The sequence below is a fragment of the Mobula birostris genome, chromosome 3 (assembly GCF_030028105.1).
Source record: "Mobula birostris isolate sMobBir1 chromosome 3, sMobBir1.hap1, whole genome shotgun sequence".
Lineage (NCBI taxonomy): Eukaryota > Metazoa > Chordata > Chondrichthyes > Myliobatiformes > Myliobatidae > Mobula > Mobula birostris.
In genome coordinates this window covers 80,710,316-80,736,404 of record NC_092372.1, presented here as the reverse complement: position 1 = coordinate 80,736,404, position 26,089 = coordinate 80,710,316, and the positions used below count along the sequence as shown (strand labels likewise).

General features: G+C 43.1%; 1 protein-coding gene across 5 annotated transcripts in view; it reads left to right on the top strand.

The window, feature by feature from the left end:
* The window catches only part of zcchc4 (zinc finger, CCHC domain containing 4), a 102,139-nt gene that overhangs the window by 72,455 nt on the left and 3,595 nt on the right, over window positions 1-26,089 (top strand). For 2 of the 5 annotated variants that reach the window (XM_072252938.1, XM_072252937.1), the window contains 4 exons: window positions 17,322-17,443; window positions 18,510-18,585; window positions 21,591-21,642; window positions 22,624-22,765. In XM_072252938.1, coding sequence (XP_072109039.1) covers window positions 17,322-17,443; window positions 18,510-18,585; window positions 21,591-21,642; window positions 22,624-22,765 — 392 coding nt within the window. Of the gene's footprint in view, window positions 1-5,665; window positions 7,457-9,738; window positions 9,774-17,321; window positions 17,444-18,509; window positions 18,586-21,590; window positions 21,643-22,623; window positions 22,766-26,089 lie in introns of those variants that run through there. The other 3 variants (XM_072252939.1, XM_072252941.1, XM_072252940.1) reach the window with 3 other exon arrangements.

Genomic DNA, 26,089 nt, shown 5'->3' with positions numbered 1-26,089 from the left:
ATATGTTGCCTCCCAGGTGCCAGGGTCAGGGATGCCTTGGATTGGGTCCACGCCATTCTAAAGGGGAGAGTGAGCAGCCAGAAGTCTTGGTATGTTTTGGCATCAATAACATAGGAAGGAAAGAGAGGAGGTCCTGATGAGAGAATTTATGGAGTTAGGTAGAAAGCTGAAAAGCAGCACCTCTAGGGTAGCGATCTCTGGATTGCTGCCTGTACTATGCACCACTGAGGGTAAGAATAGGATGATTTGGCAGTTGAATACGTGGCTGGGGAACTGGTGCAGGAGGGCAGGGCTTCAGATTTCTGAATCATTGGGATCTCTTCTGGGGAAGATATGAGGAATGGGTTACGCCTGTATCTGAGGGGGCCGGTATCCTGACCTCAGTGGTCAGGAAGATGTTGTAGTCTATTGTTAAGGATGAGGTCTCGGGATACTTAGATAAATAGGCCAAGGTCAGCATGGTTTCCTTAACGGAAGTTCTTGCCTGACAAATCTTTTGGAATTCTTTGAGGAAATAACAAGCAGGATAGACAAAGGAGAATCAGGGGATGTTGTGTACTTGTATTTTCAGAAGACTTTTGACATGGTGCAGCACATGAGGCTGCTTAACAAGCTAAGAGCCCATGGTATTACAGGAAAGATACTAGCACGGATGGAGGGTTGACGACTGGCAGGAGGCAAAGAGTGGGAATAAAGGGAGCCTTTTCTGGTTGGCTGCTGGTGACTAGTGGTGTTTCACTGGGTTGGTGTTGGGACTGCTTTTTATGCTATATATTAATGATTTAGATGACTGAATTGATGGTTTTGTGGTCAAATTTGCAGAAGATACAAAAGTAGATAGACAGATTAGGAGAATGGGTAAAGAAGTGGCAGATGGAATACAGCATTGGGAAATGTCTGGTCATGCACTTTGGTAGAAGGAATAAATGCATAGACTTTTTCCTAAAAGAGGTGCAAGTTCTAAAATCTGAAGATGAAAGGGACTTGGGAGGCCTTGAGCAGGATTCTGTAAAGGTTGAGTTGCTGGAGAGCACGGCAAATGGAATGTTAGTGGTCATTTCGAGAGGACTGGAATATAAAAGCAGAATGTCATGCTATGACTTTATAAGGCACTGGTGAGGCCTCACTTGGAGTATTGTGAGCAGTTTGGGCCCCTTATCTTAGAAGGAATGTGCTGACATTAATGAGGTTTGTAAGAATGATTCCGGGAATGAACGGGTTATCATATGAGGAACATTTGATGGCTCTGGGCCTGTACTCCCTGGAATTTAGAAGAATGAGAAGGAATCTCCATGAAACCTATTTAATGTTGAAAGGTCTGGATAGAGTGCATGTGGAGAAGATAGTGCCTATAGTTTGGGAGCCTGAAGACCAGAGGACACAGCTTCAGTATAGAGGGGCAACCATTTAGAATGAGATGAGGAGGAATTTCTTCAGCTAGAGGGTGGTGAATCTGTGAATTCATTGCCACAGGTGGGTGTGGAGGCCAGGTCATTGGGTGTATTTAAGACAGAGGTTGATAGGTTTTTGATTAGTCAGGGCGTCAAAGGTTTTCAAAGATTCATTTATTATCAAAGCATGTATCCATATTCAACTCTCAAATTTGTCATCTTCAGATAGCCATGAACATGGAAGCTGTTTAGCGAGAAACATTAAACCCCTCCCCCACACAAAAAAGTGTGGCATCCCAATAATTAATCCCCCAAACCCCCCTCCCCCGCACAAAAAAGTGTGACATCCCAATAATCAATCCCCCAAAAGCCCTCTCCCCCTGCACAAAACAGAACAGAAACATCAACCTCCAAACACCTTCCCCTTGCACAGCAAAACAGAAAAGGAATGAGCGATTTTTTTAAAAAAAACACACACAATATGAAAACCTAAGTCTAAAAAAGTACACAGTCCCTTAATGCAGTAGTCCAATCCATAAACGCAGAAACACGATACCATCCTATGATATCACCAACATTTGTTGAAAGAGAGGGATACCACACAAGGCAGAGAGGCCAGTCTTTCTCCGGCAGTGATCAAAAGGCAGAGAGTTGGCACAGAAGCTCTCGCTCTCCTTTCACATTCGTCTTGATGTCTCAATCTTCCTCAACACTTTAATCGCCGATTAATAGATGTTTTAACCAGTGAAATGGTGTCAAACATTGGCTTGCGCCTTGCCTTGAAGTTTCTTCACATTGAGACCACATACATGCTCGCTTCCCAGAACCTTCTCGGAGACAGCAAAGTGCTGGATCACTCAAACAATCTCCAAACTGTAAATCGCTGACTCTTAACAGTCCCAGAAACACAGATGTAAAAGAAGTAAAAAATATATTTTCATGAGCTATCTGGAAGAGGTTGACTGAGGGAGCATTGTATGCTGGCATTAGCTTGACTAGAAGTCCACAACTGGTTATGGGGAGAAGGCAGGAGAATAGAGTTGGGAGGGAAAGTGGATCAGCCATGAATAAATGAGAATAGACTCGATGGGCTGATTGGCCTAATTCTGCTCCTTTGTCTTTTGGTCTTATGTTACGGATCCATTGATGGGCTATTGAGTATTAGAGCAAGAAAATCATGCTGTAGTTGCATAAAACTTCAGTCAGATCGCACTTGTATTGAGTGCAGTTCTGGTTGCCCTCATATAGGAAGGTTGTGGAGTCTGTGAAAATGGTGCAGAAGAGGTTTACCAGGATGCTGCCTGGATTAGAGAGTGTGATCTATAAGGAAAGGATGGATAAACTGGAGTTGTTCTCTCTAGAGCATCAGAGGCTGAAGGGAAGTTTTCAAAATTATGAGCAGCTACAATAGGGAGACAGAGTCTTTACCCTTTGAGGTAGAAATGTCAAATAGCAGAGCAGATGCTTTTACGGTTATAAGACCATAAGACAATAAGACAAATGAGCAGAAGTCGGCCATTCAGCCCATCGAATCTGCTCCACCATTTTATCATGAGCTGATCCATTCTCCCATTTAGTCCCGCTCCCCCGCCTTCTCACCATAGCCTTTGATGCCCTGGTTGCTCAGATACCTATCAATCTCTGCTTTAAATGCACCCAATGACTTGGCCTCCACTGCTGCCCTGGCAACAAATTCCACAGATTCACCACCCTCTGACTAAAAAAATTTCTTCGCATTTCTGTTCTGAATGGGCGCCCTTCAATCCTTAAGTCATGCTCTCTCGTACTAGACTCCCCGACTCCCCCATCATGGGAAACAACTTTGCCACATCCACTCTGTCCATGCCTTTCAACATTCGAAATGTTTCTATGAGGTCTCCCCTCATTCTTCTAAACTCCAAGGAATACAGTCCAAGAGCGGACAAACGTTCCTCATATGTTAACCCTCTCATTCCCGGAATCATTCTAGTGAATCTTCTCTGTACCCTCTCCAACGTCAGCACATCCTTTCTTAAATAAGAAGACCAAAACTGCCCACAGTACTCCAAGTGAGGTCTCACCAGCACCTTATAGAGCCTCAACATCACATCCCTGCTCCTATACTCTATTCCTCTAGAAATGAATGCCAACATTGCATTCGCCTTCTTCACTACTGACTCAACCTGGAGGTTAACTTTAAGGGTATCCTGTACAAGGACTCCCAAGTCCCATTGCATCTCCGAACTTTGAATTCTTTCTCCATTTAAATAATAGTCTGCCCGTTTATTTTTTCTGCCAAAGTGCATAACCATACACTTTCCAACATTGTATTTCATTTGCCACTTCTTTGCCCATTCTTCCAATCTATCCAAGTCTCTCTGCAGACTCTCTGTTTCCTCAGCACTACCGGCCTCTCCAGCTATCTTTGTATCATCAGCAAACTTAGCCACAAAGCCATCTATTCCAGAATCCAAATCGTTGATGTACAATGTAAAAAGAAACGGCCCCAACACCGACCCCTGTGGAATACCACTGGTAACCGACAGCCAACCAGAATAGGATCCCTTTATTCCCACTCTCTGTTTCCTGCCAATCAGCCAACGCTCTATCCACGTATGTAACTTTCCCGTAATTCTATGGGCTCTTATCTTGTTAAGTAGCCTCATGTGTGGCACCTTGTCAAAGGCCTCCTGAAAATCCAAATATACAACATCCACTGCATCTCCCTTGTCTAGCCTACTGGTAATTTCCTCAAGAAATTGTAATAGGTTTGTCAGGCAGGATTTTCCTTTAAGGAATCCATGCTGAGTTCTGCCTATCTTGTCATATGCCTCCAGGTACTCTGTAACCTCATCCTTGACAATCGACTCCAACAACTTCCCAACCACCAATGTCAAGTTAACAGGTCTATAATTTCCTTTTTGCTTCCTTGCCCCCTTCTTAAATAGCGGAGTGACACTTGCAATTTTCCAGTCCTCCGGAACCATGCCAGAATCTATCGACTTTTGAAAGATCATCGCTAATGCCTCCACAATCTCCACAGCTACTTCCTTCAGAACACAAGAGTGCATTCCATCTGGTCCGGGAGATTTATCTACCTTTAGATTATTCAGCTTCCTGAGTACTTTCTCTGTCGTAATTGTGACTGCGCACACTTCTCTTCCCTGCCACCCTTGAGTGTCCGGTATACTGCTGATGTCTTCCTCAGTGAAGACTGATGCAAAATACTCGTTCAGTTCCTCTGCCATCTCCTTATCTCCCATTACAATTTCTCCAGCATCATTTTCTATCGGTCCTATATCTACTCTCACCTGCCTTTTACTCTTTACATACTTGAAAAAGCTTTTGGTATCCTCCTTGATATTATTTGCTAGCTTCCTTTCATAGTTAATCTTTTCCCTCTTAATGACCTTCTTGGTTTCCTTTTGTAAGGTTTTAAAAACTTCCCAATCCTCTGTCTTCCCACTAATATTTGCTTCCTTGTATGCCCTCTCCTTTGCTTTAACTTTGGCTTTGACTTCTCTTGTCAACCACAGTTGCATCCTTTTTCCATTCGAAAATTTCTTCTTTTTTGGAATATAGCTGTCTTGCACCTTCCTCACTTCTCGCATAAACTCCAGCTACTGCTGCTCTGCTGTCCCTTATATCCCCCTTATTATGGGGGATGTTTAATGCAATGTGAGGAGCAAGTCTTTTTCCCCCCACGGTGAATGGTAGGTGTCTGGAATCGGTTACCAGAGTTGTAGTGGAAGCCGACAGTTGGTGGAGTTTAATTATGTTTTAGATACAGACAGGAATGCAAAGGGTATGGTGGAATATGGATGATACACAGGAAGAGGATATTTAGTATAAATTGGCATCAAGATTGGCATAACATCATGGGCGGAATGGGTTGTATTGTGCTATACTGTTCAATGTATGTATTCAACTTGCAGTGGAATTATTCTGCATAGAGGGAATGCTTCTTTTCAATCTCCCAAGGTCTTATCCTCAATTTGCATGCATCAAGCAAAATTGATTTAAGACATTCTGTTCTTATTCCAAAATACTATATTTTTATTGAAATCGTTTTGGGGGCTCATAAGGATCTGGAGTCTCATTAATGAGCTTGGGTCTTATTTTTACACAGTTTCTCTCTTAAAATTCAAAACCACTGGTGACTTTTTTAGTGTAGAATTTTCAGCTTGCTTTCTTGTCATTTGCCCACCATAATGCATAGAACTATTAGTAGCAGGATATGCTGACGTCAGTATTAGAATAGGCCAATAAATAGTAGTCTCACTATTTTTTTTAAGGATTTCCTTCTTGATCAAGCGAGCAAGAATGGCCTTCTGGACCAAACAAGAAGACGTTGTGCCAACTTATTATCAGGGCCATCGTTAGCAGCTGATATCCAGAAAACAGTCAAAATAATCTAATCCACAGCATTTTACATTGTCTTTATGTGAAGGACCTCTTACTGCAATGGGCAGAAGTTCCACTTGCTTCAAAAAGGCAACAATTATACCAGTTCCTAAGAATAATGTGACTTAATGACTATCACCTGGTAGTACACACATCTACAGTGATGAAATGCTTTAAGAGGTTGGTCAAGACTAGACTGAACTCCTGCCTCAGCAAGGACCTGGACTCATTGCAACTTGCTTATCACCACAATAGGTCAATGGCAGATGCAATTTCAATGTTTCTCCATGCGACTTTAGATCGCCTGGACAACACAAACACCTACGTCAGGATGCTGTTCATCGACTGTAGCTCAGCATTTAATACCATCATTCTCACAATCCTGATTGAGAATTTACAGAGCCTGGGCCTCTGTACCTCCTTCTGCAATTGGATAGAAACATAGAAAACCTACAGCACAATACAGGCCCTTCGGCCCACAAAGCTGTATCAAACATGTCCTTGCCTTAGAAATTACCTAGGGTTATCCACAGCCCTCTATTTTTCTGAGCTCCACGTACCTGTCTAGGAGTCTCTTAAAAGACCCTATTGTATCCGCTTCCACCACCATCGCCCGCAGCCCATTTCACGCACTCACCACTCTCTGCGTAAAAAAAACTTACCCCTGACATCTCCTCTGTACCTACTTTCAAGCACCTCAAAACTGTGCCCTCTCGTGCTAGCCATTTCAGCCCTGGGAAAAAGCCTCCGACTATCCACACAGTCAATGCTTCTCATCAACTTATATACCTCTCTAAGGTCACCTCTCATAAAGGCTGAGTTCACTCAACCTATTCTTGTGACGTGCTTCCCAATCCAGGCAACATCTCCTCTGCACCCTTTCTATGGTTTCCACATCCTTCCTATAGTGAGGTGACCAGAACTGAGCACAGTACAAGTGGGGTCTGACCAGGGTCCTATATAGCTGCAACATTACCTCTTGGCTCTTAAACTCAATCCCACAATTGATGAAGGCCAGTGCACCGTATGCTTTCTTAGCCACAGAGTCAACCTGCGCAGCAGCTTTGAGTGTCCCATGGACTCGGACCCCAAGATCCCTCTGATCATCCACACTGCAGAGTCTTACCATTAGTACTATATTCTGTCATCATATTTGACCTACCAAAATGAACTACCTCACACTTATCTGAGTTGAACTCCATTTTTTTACTCTCAGCCCAGTTTTGCATCCTATCAATGTCCCGCTGTAACCTCTGACAGCCCTCCACACTATCCACAACACCTCCAACCTTTGTGTCATCAGCAAATTTACTAACCCATCCCTCCACTTCTTCATCCAGGTCATTTATAAAAATCACGAAGAGAAGGAGTCCCAGACCAGATCCCTGAGGCACACCACTGGTCACCACCCTCCATGCAGAATATGACCCATCTGCACCACTCTTTGCCTTCTGTGGGCAAGCCAATTCTGGATCCACAAAGCAAGGTCACCTTGGATCCCATGCCTCCTCACTTTCTCAATAAGCCTTTCACGGGGTACCTTATCAAATGCTTTGCTGAAATCCATATACACTACATCTACTGCTCTACCTTTATCAATGTGTTTAGTCACATCCTCAAAAAAATTAAATTGGGCTCGTAAGGCAGGACCTGCCTTTCACAAAGCCATGCTGACTATTCCTAGCAACACACATAAAAAATGCTGGTGAACGCAGCAGGCCAGGCAGCATCTATAGGAAGAGGTACAGTGGACGTTTCAGGCCGAGACCCTTTGTCAGGACCTGAGTGAGTCCTGACAAAGGGTCTCAGCCCAAAACGTCAACTGTATCTCTTCCTATAGATGCTGCCTGGCCTGCTGCGTTCACCAGCATTTTTTATGTGTGTTGCTTGAAATTCCAGCATCTGCAGATTCCCTCGTTTCCCCTGCTTTTCGAACGTTCGCTTTAAGACACCTCGCTGTTATGAAAGACCTACATTAGTTACCTGTTTCGCTAACAGAAGGTGTTTTCACTGTTACCAAAAAAGGCAGCACGCGCCCTAACAGCCAAGCTCCTCCCCCGGAACTGCATTCTAGCCGGCATTGCTTAAACATGTGCTTTATCTGGATTTATTTTGTGCATCCGTTAGCAAGATGAGTTCTAAGGTGTTGGAAAAACCTAAAAGAGCTCGTAAGGGTGTTACACTTAGTGTAAACCTAGGCATAATTAAACGTTTTGATCGTGGTGAACGAAGTAAGGACATTGTCCGCACGTTGAACTTGCCTGTGTCCACCATTCGCACTATCTATACGCAGAGAGAGAGAATTCTGAAAGCTGCCGATGTTACTGTTGGTTCTGCTCGTAGCAAAGCGGTCTCTCTTAATCTGCATCCAATAGTGGATAAGATGGAAAGTCTGTTGCTTGAGTGGATTGATGGGTGTACAAAGCGTGGTATTCCGTTAAGTTTTCTTATACTTAAGGAGAAATCAGTCAGTCTTTTTAATAAGCTAAAACTGAAAGCACTGGACGATGGTGATGAAAGTGTTGCGAAAGTGGAATTTAAAGGTAGTCATGGGTGGTTTGATCGGTTTCTGAGGCGAGGGCAGCTTCATAGTTTAAGCAGAGGTCCCCAACCTCCGGGCCACGGACCGATACATTGCCGCGAAGAATGCAGTGGTAGTCGGAATGCACCCAGCACATCTTCAGGAAAAAAGCTGAAATAAGCAAGCTAATTAATTAGGTGCCGCCTGGCACATAAATGTTGGCCCAGATCAGAGGCGATTGCTGATTGCGTCAGGTGGTTATTTGTATAAGCAAGTGTTTAACTGTGATGAAACTGCAATTTATTGGAGTCTTCCCAATTCCGGTAAGTAAAACTACACTGTACATACATTATTTCTACTTTATATTGGCTGTATTTTTATGTGTTATTTGGTATGATTTGGCAGCTTCATAGCTTAAAGGTGACTGAAGAGAGTGTTTCTGCCGAGAGCGCTTCTGCGAGATTTTCGCTGCGCTAGACAGTGCTGCAGGAAAGTATTTCTACTTTATATAGGCTGTGTATTTATTATATCATTCCTGCTTTTACTATATGTTACTGTTATTTTAGGTTTTATGTGTTATTTGGCATGATTTTGTAGGTTATTTTTTGGGTGTGGGAATGCTCAAAATTTTTTCCCTTATTAATAAATGGTAATTCCTTATTCACTTTACGACATTCCGGCTTATGAACCGTTTCATGAGAATGCTCTACCTTCGGATAGCGGGGGAAACCTGTATGCCTCTCCATATGTTCATAAATCCTGCCTCTCAGGATCTTCTCCATCAACTTACCAACCACTGAAGTAAGATTCATTGGTCTATAATTTCTTGGACTATCTCTACTCCCTTTCTTGACTAATAGAACAACATCTGCAACCCTCCGATCCTCCAGAACCTCTCCTGTCCTCATTGATGATGCAAAGATCATCGCCAGAGGTTCAACAATCTCCTCCCTTGCCTCCCACAGTAGCCTGGGGTACATCTTGTCCGGTCCTGGTGACTTATCCAACTTGATGCTTTCCAAAAGCTCCACATCCTCTTTCTTAGTATCGACATGCTCAAGCTTTACAGTCTTCTGTAAGTCACCCCTACAATCGCCAAGATCCTTTTGCGTAGTGAATACTGAAGCAAAGTATTCATTAAGTACCTCTGTTTTCTCCTCCGGTTCCATACACACTTTTCCACTGTCACACTTGATTGGTCCTATTCTCTCATGTCTTCCCCTCTTGCTGTTCACAATCCTCTTGATCTTCAATTTCCTAACTGGAAGATCACAATCTGTGCGGATTGGTGATAACATCTCCTCCTCGCTGACGATCAACAGTGGTGCACCTCGGGTGTGTGCTTAGCCTACTGCTCTACTCTCTCTATACCCATGACTGTGTGGCTAGGCATAGCTCAAATACCATCCATAAATTTGCTGATGATACAACCATTGTTGGTAGAATCTCAGATGGTGACGACAGGGCGTACAGCAGCGAGATATGCCAGCTAGTGGAGTGGTGTCACAGCAACAACCTGGCAGTCAACGTCAGTAAGATGAAAGAGCTGACTGTGGACTTCAGGAAGGGTAAGATGAAGGAACACATACCAATCCTCATAGAGAGATCAGAAGTGGAGAGAGTGAGCAGTTTCAAGTTCCTGGGTGTCAAGATCTCTCAGGATCTAACCTGGTCCCTACATATTGAAGCAGTTAAAAGAAGGCAAGGCAGCGACTATACATCATTAGGAGTTTGATGAGATTTGGTATGTCAACAAATACACACAAAAACTTCTATAGTTGCACCGTGGAGAGCATTCTGACATGCTGCATCGCTGCCTGGTATGGTGGGGGCTACTGCACAGGACCGAAAGAAGCTGCAGAGGGTTGTAAAATTAGTCGGCTCCATCTTGGGTACTAGCCTACAAGAACCCAGGACATCTTTAAGGAATGGTGTCTCAGAAAGGCAGCTTCCATTATTAACGACCTCCAGCACCCGTGGCATGCCTTTTTCTCTGTTACCATCAGATAGGAGGTACAGAAGTCTTGAAGGCACACACTCAGCAATTCAGGAACAGCTTCTTACCCTCTGCCATCCGATCCCTAAATGGACAGTACCTCATTTTTTAATATATATTTCTGTTTTTGCATGATTTTTAATCTGTTCAATATATGTATGCTGTAATTTATTTAATATTATTATTTCTTTTTTTCTTCTATATTATATATAGCATTGAATTGCTGCTGCTAAGTTAACAAATTTTACAACACATGCCGGTGAAAATAAACCTGATTCTGATTGTGATAACCCTGTGACAGTGTCTGTCAAAGTAGTTACTCAAAATAGTTAGTCAAAATAGGTGGAAGGGCTGGAGTGTGTGTACCTCAATGCAAGAAGCATCAGGAACAAAGGTGATGAACTGAGAGCTTGGATACATACATGGAATTATGATGTAGTGGCCATTACAGAGACTTGGCTGGCACCAGGGCAGGAATGGGTTCTCAATATTCCTGGATTTCAGTGCTTTAAAAGGGATAGAGAGGGTGGAAAAAGGGGAGGAGGGGTGGCATTACTGGTCAGAGATATTATTACAGCTACAGAAAGGGTGGGTAATGTAGCAGGATCCTCTTTTGAGTCAGTATGGGTGGAAGTCAGGAACAGGAAGGGAGCAGTTACTCTATTGGGAGTATTCTATAGGCCCCCTGGTAGTAGCAGAGATACAGAGGAGCAGATTGGGAGGCAGATTTTGGAAAGGTGCAAAAATAACAGGGTTGTTGTCATGGGTGACTTTAACTTCCCTAATATTGATTGGCACCTGATTAGTTCCAAGGGTTTAGATGGGGCAGAGTTTGTTAAGTATGTCCAGGATGGATTCCTGTCACAGTATGTGGACAGGCCGACTGGGGGAATGCCATACTAGATCTAGTACTAGGTAGTAAACCGGGTCAGGTCACAGATCTCTCAGTGGGTGAGCATCTGGGGGACAGTGACCACCGCTCCCTGGCCTTTAGCATTATCATGGAAAAGGATAGAATCGGAGAGGACAGGAAAATTTTTAATTGGGGAAGGGCAAATTATGAGGCTATGAGGCTATAAGGCTAGAACTTGCGAGTGTGAATTGGGATGATGTTTTTGCAGGGAAATTTACTATGGACATGTGGTCGATGTTTAGGGATCTCTTGCAGGATGTTAGGGATAAATTTGCCCCGGTGAGGAAGATAAAGAATGGTAGAGCGAAGGAACCATGGATGACAAGCGAGGTGGAAAATCTAGTCAGGTGGAAGAAGGCAGCATACATGAGGTTTAGGAAGCAAGGATCAGATGGGTCTATTGAGGAATATAGGGAAGCAAGAAAGGAGCTTATGAAGGGGCTGAGAAGAGCAAGAAGGGGGCATGAGAAGGCCTTGGCGAGCAGGGTAAAGGAAAACCCCAAGGCACTGTTCAATTATGTGAAGAAAAAAAGGATGACAGGAGTGAAGGTAGGACCGATTAGAGATAAAGGTGGGAAGATGTGCCTGGAGGCTGTGGAAGTGAGCGAGGTCCTCAATGAATACTTCTCTTCGGTATTCACCAATAAGAGGGAAATTGATGATGGTGAGGACAATATGAGTGAGGTTGATGTTCTGGAGCATGTTGATATTAAGGGAGAGGAGGTGTTGGAGTTGTTAAAATACATTAGGATGGATAATTCCCCAGGGCCTGACGGAATATTCCCCTGGCTGCTCCACGAGGCGAGGGAAGAGATTGCTGAGCCTCTGGCTAGGATCTTTATGTCCTCGTTGTCCATGAGAATGGTACCGGAGGATTGGAGGGAGGCGAATGTTGTCCCCTTGTTTAAAAAGGGTAGTAGGGATAGTCTGGGTAATTATAGACCAGTGAGCCTTATGTCTGTGGTGGGAAAGCTGTTGGAAAAGATTCTTAGAGATAGGATCTCTGGGCGTTTAGAGAATCATGGTCTGATCAGGGACAGTCAGCATGGCTTTGTGAAGGGCAGATTGTGTCTAACAAGCCTGATAGAGTTCTTTGAGGAGGTAACCTGGCATATAGATGAGGATAGTGCAGTGGATGTGATCTATATGGATTTTAGTAAGGCATTTGACAAGGTTCCACATGGTAGGCTTATTCAGAAAGTTGGAAGGCATGGGATCCAGGGAAGTTTGGCCAGGTGGATTCAGAATTGGCTTGCCTTCAGAAGGCAGAGGGTGGTGGTGGAGGGAGTACATTCAGATTGGAGGTTTATGGTTAGTGATGTCCCACAAGGATCTGTTCTAGGACCTCTACTTTTCGTGATTTTTATTAACGACCTGGATGTGGGGGTAGAGGGGTGGGTTGGCAAGTTTGCAGACGACACAAAGGCTGGTGTTGTTGTAGATAGTGTAGAGGGTTGTCGAAGATTGCAGTGAGACATTGAAGGATGCAGAAGTGGGCTGAGAAGTGGCAGATGGAGTTCAACCCGGAGAAGTGTGAGGTGGTACACTTTGGAAGGACAAACTCCAAGGCAGAGTACAAGGTAAATGGCAGGATACTTGGTAGTGTGGAGGAGCAGAGGAATCTGGGGGTACATGTCCACAGATCCCTGAAAGTTGCCTCACAGGTGGATAGGGTAGTTAAGAAAGCTTATGAGATGTTAGCTTTGATAAGTCGAGGGATAGAGTTTAAGAGTCGCAATGTAATGATGCAGCTCTATAAAACTCTGGTTAGGCCACACTTGGAGTACTGTGTCCAGTTCTGGTTGCCTCGCAATAGGAAGGATGTGGAAGCATTGGAAAGGGTACAGAGGAGATTTACCAGGATGCTGCCTGGTTTAGAGAGAATGGATTATGATCAGAGATTAAGGGAGCTAGGGCTTTACTCTTTGGAGAGGAGGAGGATGAGAGGAGACATGATAGAGGTGTAGAAGATAATAAGAGGACTAGATAGAGTGGATAGCCAGTGCCTCTTCCCCAGGACACCACTGCTCAATACAAGAGGACATGGCTTTAAGGTAAGGGGTGGGAAGTTCAAGGGGGATATTAGAGGAAATTTTTTTAAGCAGAGAGTGATTGGTGCGTGGAATGCACTGCCTGAGTCAGTGGTGGAGGCAGATACACTCGTGAAGTTTAAGAGACTACTAGACAGGTATATGGAGGAGTTTAAAGTCGGGGGGTTATATGGGAGGTAGGGTTTGAGGGTCGGCACAATATTGTGGGCCAAAGGGCCTGTACTGTGCTGTATTGTTCTATGTTCTATGTTCCATGCATCCATGACACCTGATTCCACTGAGAACTTGCTTGGAAATAAAAATCTGAAGGGCTGAGGTACACTCTGCTCTTGACATCTCAATCACTCTTTGCTGCTCTTCAAGAGCACTGTTCCCTTAAAATTTGGTGCAGTACTAGAAAGAGCAACGGTTGTGCCTATGAAAGGTCAAATGTGTATTGTAAAAATCTGCTATTTGCTCATGAGTTTAAAAAAAGTGCCTTCAATTCCATACAGCCCTCATTGCTGGGGGAAAAGCTCCATTCATTGCAGGTTGGCACTTCTATTGCATCCTGGATTGGATTAGATTAGATTATGAGGACACTCAGACACTCAGTCCTCGTTTATTGTCATTTAGAAATGCATGCATGCATTAAGAAATGATACAATGTTCCTCCAGAGTGATATCACAAAAAAAACAAGACAAACCAAAGACTAACACTGACAAGACCACATAATTATAATATATAGTTACAGCAGTGCAAAGCAATACCATTGGTTGATAAAGAGCAGACCATGGGAACGGTAAAAAAAAAGTCTTAAAGTTCCAATTGACTCTCGATAGTCCCTGATAGCAGGCGGCAGAAGGGAGAAACTCTCTCTGCCATAAACCTCCAGGCACCGACATTTGTCGATGCATTGGAAGCACCTGACAATAGCCGACTCTGAGTCCGTCCGAAAACTTCGAGCCTCCAACCAGCCCTTCGACACCGAGCACCATCTCTGCGGAGCGCTTCGACCCCGTCCTGGCTGCCGAGCATCAAGCAAAGCTGAGGATTCGGGGCCTTCCCCACCGGAGATTCTGGATCACACAGTAACAGCGGCAGCGAAAAAGGCATTTCGGAAGTTTCTCCAGATGTTCCTCCGTTCTCTCACGTCTGTCTTCATCAAATCAGGATTGTGCACAGCATCCTACTTGACAGATTACAGATATCATTCACCGGAGTGGCCGCGCAAGCTGCGTCACGCCGCCATTTTCTCCTCCTCCTCTACCTGACTGGTAGATCACAGTCTGTGCGACTGTGTGTCAGACATGGCTATAAGCAGCACTGGGGCCCCTTTCCTGTTTACCCTCTATACCTTCGTCTTTAGATACAACACTGAGTCATGTCATCTGCAGAAATTCTGTGATGACTCCGCAATGGTTGAATATATAAAGGGAGGATGGGAGGATGAATATAGGGCCCTGGTGGAGGACTTTGTCAAATGGTGCAAGCTGAATCATCTGCAGCTCAACATCAGTAAGACAAAGGAGATGGTGAGATTGTGATGGACTTTAGGAAGACCAAGCCTGCACTGCCTCCTGTTACCATTGATGGTGAGGATGTGGATGTGGTGAGGATCTACAAGTACTTGGGGGTGCACCTGGTCAACAGTTTTGAGTGGAGCACCAGCACAGAGGCTGTGTACAAGGAGGACCAGAGTTACCTCTACTTCCTGAGGAAACTGCGGTTCTTTGGAGAATGCACGCCTCTCCTTCACATGCTCTACCAGTCTGTTGTTGCCAGTACAACCTTCTATGTGGTAGTGTGCTGAGGCAATGGCATTAACATGAATGATGACACCAAGCTCAATAAACTGATTAGAAAGGCTGGGTCTGTTATAGGAGTCAAACTAGACATACTAGAGTCTGTGGTAGAACAAAGGATCCTGCAGAAAATCCTGCAATTCTGGACGATATTTCTCATCCTCCGCATTTCACCTTGGCTGAACAGAGGAGCACTCTCAGGAATAGACCAAGACAACTGTGTTGCTCCAAAGAGCGCTATATGTGGTCATTCTTACCCTTGGCCATTAGGCTCTATAATAAGTCAACCTATAGCTGGAGAAGTGATGACCCCCTCCTGTTAGACTGTTTGAAGTAACTTATTTTTTATTTATTTTTCCTACGTCTAATATTGTATATCTGTGAACTTGAAATACTACTGTGATACTGTAATTTCCTTTGAAATTAATAAAGTATCTATAAAATATAGATATAGGAGCAAAATTAGTCTATTCAGCCCGTCGAGTCTGCTTCGCCATTCCATTATGGCTGACTTTATTCCTGTCGACCCCATTCTCTTTATCTTCTATCCGTAACCATTGACACCCTTACTAGTCAAGAACCTATCAACCCCCACTTTAAATATATCCAATAGCTTGGGTTTCACAGCGGTCTGTAGCAATGAATTTCACAGATTCACCACTCCCTGGCTAAAAAAAAATTCCTCCTCATCTCAGTTCTAAAGGAAAGTGCCTTTGTTCTGAGGCTGTGCCATCGGGTCTTAGACTCCCCCACCATAGGAGACATCCTCTCCACATCCACTCTTTTGAGGCCATTGAGATCCCTCCGCCCTCGTTCTGAACTCCAGTGAATACAGTTCCTGAGCTGTCAAACATTATTCATATGTTAACCCTTTCATTCCCTGAGTCATTCTCACTAACATCCTCTGGACCCTCTCCAATGCCGCACATTTTTTTTTAAATAAGGGGCCCAAAGCCACAACTTATTTGGCGTGAATGAACTGAGGCAAAGAGCCTGTTTCAAGTTGTATGACTTCATGACATTTGCAAACAGTACTGGGCAAATGGCAACAAATTTGGTGTGGAAGAGCTGAGACGAAGAACCTGCTTCATGCTGTATGACTTTATGACAATTGCAAACAGAACTGAGTAATGTGATTTTGTTTTCCTTTGTTTCTGTCATTTTTTCCTTATTTGTAGGAAGATACAAGCAATAACTCTGTCAGGACAAGCAGCTGCTACCTCTGTTTGTAAATGGAGGAAGACTAAAGCCCAGTGCTCTAAACTCCCATTCTGCAACAGAACTTTTAGACCCGGGAGTCATGAGCAGACAATTTTATTGTTGTACTATTGTAAGCACTTATTCAGCTTTAATGATTTCCATTGAATGTACTGCTTTTGTGAAAACAAGTTTTATTTTAAAGGCTGCTCCTGAACCTGTTTTGCAATCCCCAGGCAAAGCTTGCTGAGCGTGTTTTTCCCCATGTACCCAGTTTCATGCAAGACTGTTGGCATTTTTATTGTCCTGTGATTCAGCACAGTCCTGCTTCTAGTCAGCTTATGGAAAATGGGATGATATATTTTTGTGCATCTCATACCAACAACAGTCTCCTGATGTGAAATTCTTATTTTCCACTGAAATATGAAGAGCTCTGCACTGTGGTGTTGTGTGCAATTGAAAGTGTTAGGGATTACATTTCTTCCATGCCAGATCTTTCTTCTTCCCTTTCTCTGAAGATACTAATTTACATTTGAAACATTATACTCCATTACTTTGTCAATTCTCATGCAAGGTGCTTGAGGCTGAGCAGTAGTAGTGTAGTGTACTTAGCTTGAGTTGGGTAAAAAATAACAAATCACCTTTCTGTTTATGTGCAAGAACTGGAAGTTCTTGTAGTGCTCAGTGTAAGAAAATGCAAGGTGTGTGAAGTAAAAGAATGTTGACCTTCAACATTCATCAACGAGAGGCAGCTTGCAGGTTTTAACACATCAGTCATGTTTGTTATTTAGCATTGTAGACATTCTTTTTTAGTCTAATTGATAAAGATGAAGTTTTTGTGGGCATTACAAGTTGCAAAGCAAAATTTAACTTCTACCAAAGCTGAAACATGAATTAAATGTCTGAGGTATTACTTCAGTCAAGGATGTACAAGCATATATTTATAATCTGTAAAATATATTTATAGTCTGTAGCTCGTACAAATCTAGACTAGAATGGTAGAGAGAAATTTGCTTCAATGAGTTTCAAAGATTGGAAAAATCTCAATACAGTCGTGATGATAAAATCATGCTTTTACTCGTAGGTGGATTATGACAACCATGCCCTCTACAAGCATGGAAACAGTGGTCGGAAACAATCTCCAGTGCGCATATTTACCAACCTTCCACCTAAAGCCATCGTATTGCCTGCAGAAGAAGGATACAGGTAGCTCTCTAATTTGAAAATGTCACATAGAGAAAATAATTAATATATGTATAATGATTTGCTCCAAGCTGCTGTAATTGTTTGGCATTTCAATGTGCAGGAAGTTTTTAAAAAAATTAATAACCAATATACTTTTGTATATCTTTTCCTACATTACCAATCAAGAATATTTTGTTCAACACACACAAGATGCTGGAGGAACTCAGCAGACCAGGCAACAGCTATGGGGAGAAAAAGCACAGTTGACATTTCAAGCCGAAACCCTTCAGCAGGGCTGGAGAGGAAAAGCTGAGGAGTAGATTTGAAAGGTGGGGGGCAGGAGGGGAGAGAGAAATACCAGGTGATAGGTGAAACTTGGAGGGGGAGGGATGAAGCAAAGAGCTAGTAAGTTGATTGGTGAAAGAAACAGAAGGAAGAAAGAAAAAAAGTGGGGGGGAGCACCAGAGGGTGGCAATGGGTGGGCAAGGAGATAACATGAGAGAGGGAAAAGGGGGTTGGGAAATAGTGAAGGGGGAGAGGGGAGGCATTGCTGGAAGTTTGAGAAATCGATGTTCATGCCATCAGGTTGGAAGCTATCCAAAAGGAATATAACGTGTTGTTCCTCCATCCTAATTGTGGCCTTATCATGACAGTGGAGGCGGCCATGGATGGACATAGTGGAATGGGAATGAGTTGGAGTGCGCATGCGCCGGTCGTGCATGCAGCCTGTTACAGTTGCTCGGTCTAGTTTTCTTACTTTTAAACTTTTTTAACTTAGGTTATTTGTTGAATTTTTTTTCACGGTTTTTTGACCAATTTCCCCCGGGATCAATAAAGTATGACTATGACTATGAATGGGAAGTGGAATTAAAACAGGTGGCCACTGGGAGATTCCGCTTGTTTTTGTGGATGGAGCCATATTTTGTTTAGTCTGAATACCTCCCTCTCTTATTATAGATTGGTAGTTAACGTTAATCAAAAAGATAAACCTTCATTTGATAAAGTTGGTAAAATAGTTCCCACCTAAAAATATGTATCTTGCTGGGCTTTAAGCTGTGTTTTAACAAATTCCAGTCTTTTCCCCCAGGTACTGTTCATTTTGTCAGCGGTACATATCCTCGGCAAACAGACACTGTGAGATGTGCCAAGCCTGTACATCTAAAGTAAGTTTTTTACTCGTGCTACACTCAGTTTATGAATCAACACTTTGTAAGGTTTCGATTTTAAAAAAAAATTGTTTTGAACAAGGATCAAAATGGTCAACAGAAACACCTGGAGGGAATTTGTTGGTGATCTCAGAAATGTCATTAGGTACTTCAAATTTTAGATTTTTATAGTTTGTGAGTCTCGCAACAAAGTGTAAATTTTGGAAATTCAGCTAATTGTGTTTAATTCAATACCTTGAATTGGAGGAAGATGAGTAAATTATGAGTAAAAAAAAAAATCAGATTATATTCCTGCACTGAAAGTGCACTTGAAATAATACTTCAAATACTGCTGCGGAGAATTTTCTGCATCCTTCCTGCATAATTTGAGAATGCACTACTTGAGTAACTTAGATTCTTCATTCTTCTCGGGATTGAGGATTGTGCGCTTGTACTCCAATTTTTTGGGTACTGAGGTAGCAGATGAGGCCAAAGCAAAATGTAAAGGTGCTTCCATGAAAGCCTGATGAGGCAGGTGGGTGGAGAGTTTGTCAGGGAGCTTCTTCCACCATTTATGTAGGGCTTCTTCGTGATTTTGGTGCATGCAATCAACACCATTGCAAATACCCCTTCTCCATTTTGAACAATTGTGATGGAGATTTCCCAGGAGTTGGGCTGTATTGCATGTTCTTTTCCAAGGAAACTTTGAGCACATTCTTGAATTTTCTTCTCTGTCAGCTCGGGAAATAGCTTCACAATTTAAACATCTTAAAATAGCGTTTGTTCCAGAGGTCTGGTGTTGGACATGCATAATGATGCGGCCTATGCATTGTAGTCCTCTGAGTATAAGCAGGTTCAATGTTGGTGAACTTGGGTTGGGAGAGGACACAGACAATAGTGTGCATATCCTCCTAGTTAAATTGAAGGATTTTGTCAAAAGCAGCATTGGTTATATCTTTTCAGTGCTTTATGCTGTCTTCTGTGGGTTGTCCAAGTGTCAGGAGCTTGGCCAAGAACCCAAGGACAGGGCTATGAGTTAATGCTGGACTTGAAGTTTTGTACTTCATAAGCCACTTTACTCAATTAATTAAAGGCTGTGTTGATGCATTGAACATGATAGTGAATTTCACTATCAATGTCTGTGTTTTCTGAGCCCTGAGGTATGCAAAGTTGACATTTTCTGGGGTTTTACTGTGAAACTTCATTATTGGAGGGTGATATGTTGCCGTGGGGCAGGTTGGCAGGGACTTTTGTCCTACAGACATTGAGTGTAAGGCCTATTTGCTCGTACACCTAAGTGAACAAGTTAATGATGGTTTGCAGAAAGGCAGCCACAACATGCTTACATTCTTCCATGCTTCCAAGGCCAGGCCTCTGTGGTCCAGATACTTGAGGTCCTACCCCACTGAGAGCTAAGATTGGGGCCAGACCTATCAGAGACAAAGGGTCAGTCAATGCCTTTTAGAGAGAACACTTCTAAGATCTCCTCAACTGCAGTTCTGTCCTTGATATGAGTACCCTTAATTCTATCTATGGCAACCTGCCCATTCAGGCTCTCCTGACTGGCAAGAAGTTAAAACAGGCAATATCCCAACTATTATGTGGCAGCAGATGGTATATCTGCCTAAGTGTATGATGAAAAGCATAATTCACAAAGCTACAATCTCATTCTGCACATTTGGGTAAAGGAGGCTATACCAGGATGTGAACATCTTCAAGGAAGAGACAAAACTAATGATGGTGATTACAGTGGGGCCACCATGCTGTTTGCCACAGGGAATGTCTCAGTGGCCAACGAACTGCTCCCTGAATTGTGATACGGATTCTGTCCATCCAGAGGTGCTGTAGATGTAATCTTCATCACACGGGAACTCCAAGAAGAATGCGGGGAGCAGCATTAGCCATTGTGCTCGATCTTTCTTGAGATCACTAAGACTTTTGACTCACTTAACCAGGAGGTTCTCCAAAATATTCTCCTCAAGTTTGGCTGCCCACAGATACTCATGGAATGGTGCTGGGGCCTGGTAAGGAATATTCTGTGCAGGTTGTATTCCCCAACCCAAGGACAAATATTCTTACAAAAGATGGAGGGCAAGTATAGTTTCCCCAGGTTGACCCCAGAGATGTCATTGTCCTTCATTATCAAGGCATTGTCCTTTTAAGTGAGATTAAGCAGAAGAATGTGGGGTGCTTGTAAGGAGGAGATACAAGGTTTCTACAAGGATCTGCAGACATGATTTTCTCCAACTGGGGAGCCCAGAAGCAGAGTCATAGGTTCAAAAGTAAGGAGACAGCCATTCAGGATTGAGATGAGAAAAATTTCTCTCTCCCAGAGGCTAGTGAGTCTGCAGAATTCACCCAAGACAGAGCTACGTAGGCTCAATAGCTTAGTATTTCCAAGGCAAGAGAATGATAGATTTTAGATATTAAGGGAATCAGAGGTTATGGGATTAGTGCTGCAAAGTGGTACTAAAGCAAAGGTCATCTATAGTCTCAGATGGCTGATCATGCATGAAGGGATGTATGACTTGCTTTCTTTTCTAATATTCTTTTTCAGCATTTGGCATGCCAGGGCAAATTCTTGTTATCTTGAGTAAATAATGTTGCATTCCTAGCCTGGGAAGTTCTTTGTTTTTTAACCATCTGCAGAATCAGTTTACGACTGAGATGTTTTTCTTCCCTGTAACTGGTGCTTCTTTTGCTTTGTACTTGTCGCCTTCCATAAATTGGGTTCCCAGTTTTTGATGTACTGTCTCCAAGTTTGCACCGAAGATCTTAGAGCCACAGGCTCTCTCAAAGAAGGAGAATCTGAGCACTTACTCTAAGACATAGTTGCACACCTACTTGCCTTCAGAATGATACCGGAAATAGTTTGAAATTGCTGACGGTCACTTTGTGTGGGGATCATGGAAGAATCTTAAAAATAAAATTCCTCAAAAGTAATGTATGGTTTTAGTTGCCTGAGATTACTGCATTCAATTCTGTTTCATTCTTAGATTAATACTGATCTGTATTTTCAATAGGATGGAAGGGCATGGAAACACTGTCACATCTGCAGCAAGTGTGTAAAACCATGTGAGTGGAACTCCCTAACCAACTAATGTATATTAATGTTCAATTAGTCTTTTTCATTGGTCAATTGGGAATTAAAGCAAAAGAACATTTCGTTCACCAAGTAACTACCATGTTGCTTAGGCCGTGGGGAGGAAGAAATGGTTCGACTTGCACTCTCCGCCCTTTCATTTGGCATATTTTCTGATAAATTATGGCGTTTTTATAATCCTGGTGTTTTTTTCCCTTTATTTTTTCTTGGGACACAAGTGACACTGTTAAATCCAAATGTATTGCCTTTCCCTGGGTGCCATTTAGTGAGTTGCTATTTTGACTAATAATCCAGTAGGGAGGAGTATCTTATAATGTGGCTGTAAAGTGGTGTTTCAAGTTGATTTCCTTGTCTAGAATGACAGATACAATTCCTCTTCTATTTCTGCCAAAAAGCTAACTTTACCTACTTAACCCAGTAAAGTTAGGAGCCATTCATCCCATCAGATCTATTTTGACTCCCAGCAGAACATTCCATCAATGCCATTCTCTCCCAATTCCCCTGTTGCCTATTCTGTCTCACATCCATTTCCCTTAGATTTTACAGTGTAATTTATAGTGCTCAATTGACTATCAGCATGACTTTGGTATATGGGAGGAAATGAGGACATCTGCCAGAAAACCACATGGTCATCGGGAGAATATGCAAATTCCACACCAGCCACACCTGCGGTCAGGATCTGGTTTCTGATATCTTTCTGGTGCTAATAGTGCTAATCACTGCAGTTGCTTTGGTGCAATAACAAAGATGTTGGTATTGATAAATGAATAATCTAAATAATACAGAGGAATAGGGTTTCTGACTTATTTCCACTATAATCTTCATAAGGATTAATTGCAACCAATTATAATACAATATAGTAAAGGAGTCTTGTATTTCTTTTTAAATTTGAATTCTGAAAGATATTCCGTTGAAGTACAGATAGATACTGATCTGAGAACTGATTTTTTTAGCTTGGTTTCACTGTGAAACCTGCAGACGTTGTGTCCTTCAGGATCATTCTTGTGGCGTGGCTGGAAGTGGGTGCTTTATCTGTGGAAGTACTGAGCATAAACGCAGAGAATGCCTTGATGCAGCATTCCAGAACAAGATCACGTGAGTGTGTGATAGCATTGGATGCAAAACCTTAACTGTTTAAAGGAATATTATATGCCATTTATTTAGATTACATTCTTCCCTGTTCTCCTAGCTACAATCTGATAACTGCCTGATTGTGTTGGACAGAACCAATAAGTGAACATTAGTTTTTTCAATTTTGGGTAATTTTGCCCCCTCCCTCCTATCTCGTTTTCTATTCCCTATTCCGGTTACCCTCTTGCTCATCACCTTTCTTTGGGTCCCCTTTCTTCTATAGTCCACTCTCCTCTCCTATCAGATTTCTCCTTCTTCAGCTCTTTATCTCTTCCACCTATCACCTCCCAGCTTACTTAATCCTCCCTTCCCCTCACCTGGTCTCACCTATCAGCTGCCAGCTTGTACTCCTTCCCCTCCGCCTCCTCCTTATTCTAGCTTCTGCCACCCTTTCCTTCCAGTCCCGATGAAGGGTCTCTGCCTGAAATGTCAACTATTTGAGCCCCTACTGACTCACCGAGTTCCTCCAGCATTTTGTGTGTACCGCTCAAGATCTCCAGCACCTGCAGAATCTCTTGTGTTCCTAAGTGTTGCCTCTTGTTTTAAAGGTTTAGTAGTTTATCACAATGATCATAACAAGATGAGGTTTACTCATTCCAATATCTACACCACTTTTTCTCCATTCCCCAACTCCCTTCATGTTTCTCTCAGCTTGTCAAGCTTCATTATTCCTCTTTTGTATATTTCTACATAATTTATATAAACAGAATGGTCAAGATGATCTAACTTAGGTCCTTTGGACCTACCACTATCTACCACCTACATCGTGCCAAATGGATAGATGGCCCTTTAGCCTCACTATTGCTTTCTTAATCCTTCGCAATTTCTTGGTTGCTACACCTTATTTAACACAACCTACTTGCATTTTCACAAATTTCTTATGTGACAACCCACCTTATTAAATCTGTCCTGATCATCTTTTCTCTGCACTTTGCCTCAGAAATTCAAATAACCAGTCTACGTCTGCTCTGTTCAATTGACTTGACTTATGATCGACTACTAACCACAATGAAGGCAAAACAATTATTGTTCCAGTGCCAGCCTCCAATTTTTTTGAGTATCATTGTTAATGCCTCATGATGATTTTCCTTTTAGTCCTATCTATGGGAATGTTACTGTTTTCCCTTGACTCTGAAGAATTCCATGGAGTCCCTTTTTCCCTGTGGGTCAGATCCCATGCAGTCCAACTCCCTGGGGTATGGTTGCCTGGTGAGGGCCAATCGGTGGCATTCAAGACTGGCGACCAAGCAAGATACAAGTAGTCCAAATAAGATCTCTGGAAAGCTATCTCATGGGTGAAGTAGCAATTCTGTCCTAAACTTGAATTGCTGAGGATACTCGACAGCTGTGGCAGGGCTTAAGTGCCGTTACCTCTTACAAAGTGAAACCAAGTGACAAAGCTTTGTTTCCGGATGAGCTCACTGCTTTCTTTGCTCATTTTGACCATCAAAACGTGGAGGAACCTTCACAAACGCCACAGCCCCAGATAATTCTGTGACTTTAGTCTCTGAGACCGACGTGAGAGCACTTTTCAGAAGAGTGAACACACAAAAAGAATGTGGCTCTTATGGGGTACCTGATCAAGTATGAACGACCTGTACTGATCAACTGACTGGAGTGTTCATCGATACCTTTAACCTCTTGCTTTGGCATTCTGAAATACCCATCTGCTTCAATTAGGCTTCAATTATACTGGTGCCTAAGCAGAATGTGGTAACCTGCCTCAATGACTATCATACAGTAGTGCTTACATCCAGTGTGATAAAATGTTTTGAGTGGTTGATGATGAAGCAAATCAACTCCTGCCCACAAAGCAACTTGGATCTGCTCTAATTTTCCAACCAGCACAACGGGTCCACAGCAGATGCCGTTCCATTGGCTCTTCACTCAACCCTGGGCCATCTGCACAGCAAAGGTGCACATATCAGGATGCTCTTAGTCAATTATGATCAGTGCTATCACCTCCTCAAAGCTAATCAGTAAGCTTCAAGACCTTGGCCTGAATACCTCCTTGTCCATTGGATCCTTGATTTCGTCACTTGCAGACCTCAGTCATTTTGGTTTGGCAACAACAGCTCCACAGACTCCATTAGCACTGGTGCAGCACAAGGCTGTGCTTAGCCCCCTGCTCACTTTATACATGTGAGGCTGAGCACATCTCAAAGGTTCAAAGGTCCACTTAAATGTCAGAGAAATGTATATAATATACATCCTGAACTGCTTTTACTTCGCAAACATCTATGTAAACAGAGAAGTGTCCCAAAGAATGAACGACAGTTAAGTGTAAGAACCCCAAAGTAACCCTCCAGCTTCCCTCTCTCTCGTGCGTAAGCAACAGCGAGCAACAATCCCCCCTCCCTCCCACTGGCAAAGCAATAGCAGAGGCACAGACTTGCAGTCACCCCAAAGACTTCTCGTTTCACCCAGCATTCGACATGCCACACGTCTCTCTCTCCCTAATAAGAGAGAAGGAAATGTCTCCATTTTCCCAGCGAGCGGGGAGACATAACAAACAACTCACTGGTTTACGATGTTAAAAGTCCATTATGGCGCTTTTTTTGAGCTCTGTGCCTGAAGATCTTAACGATCCCAGGTCTTTGGGCACACACTGACTCCCCCGACAACACATGGGTCTCCTGCCGTGACACTAGCCCTTGATTCTCCCATCTCCAGAGCCCCGAGATCTTAGGCTTCTGACTTTGAGCCGGATTCTCATGCCGAACAACAGCCAGTCCTGAAACCCCAAGAATGGGTCCCATTCCCGCAAAGAACCAAAGTCACTTTGTAACTCCAGGTCAGGGTCTTCAAAAGAACCCTGAAACGGAAAAATAAAGATATTAAAGATGGAAATGGAGTTGTTTCCGAAGATGCAAGCAAAGGAGTCTCCGTTTAGCTCCATCTTAACTTTGCTCCGCCTTCTTCAATCCCATATTTAAGATTTCTGATAACACCACTGTTGTTGGTCGAATCGAAGGTGGTGGTGAATCAGCATGAAGGTTGGAGATTGAAGATCTGGCTGAGTGGTGCCACAACAGCAACTTCTCGCCTATTGTCAGCAAGACCAAGGAGCTGATGTTCTTTTACTTCAGGAGAAGGAAACTGGAGGCCCATGAGCCAGTCCTCATTGAGGGACTATCAGATATGGAGAGGGTCAGCAACTTTAAATTCTCCGATGTTATTTCAGAGCACCTCTCCTGGGCCCAGCATGTAAGTGCAGTAATGAAGAAAGCACGCCAGGTCCTCTACTTCCTTAGAAATTTGATGAAGTTCCGCATGACATCTAAAACC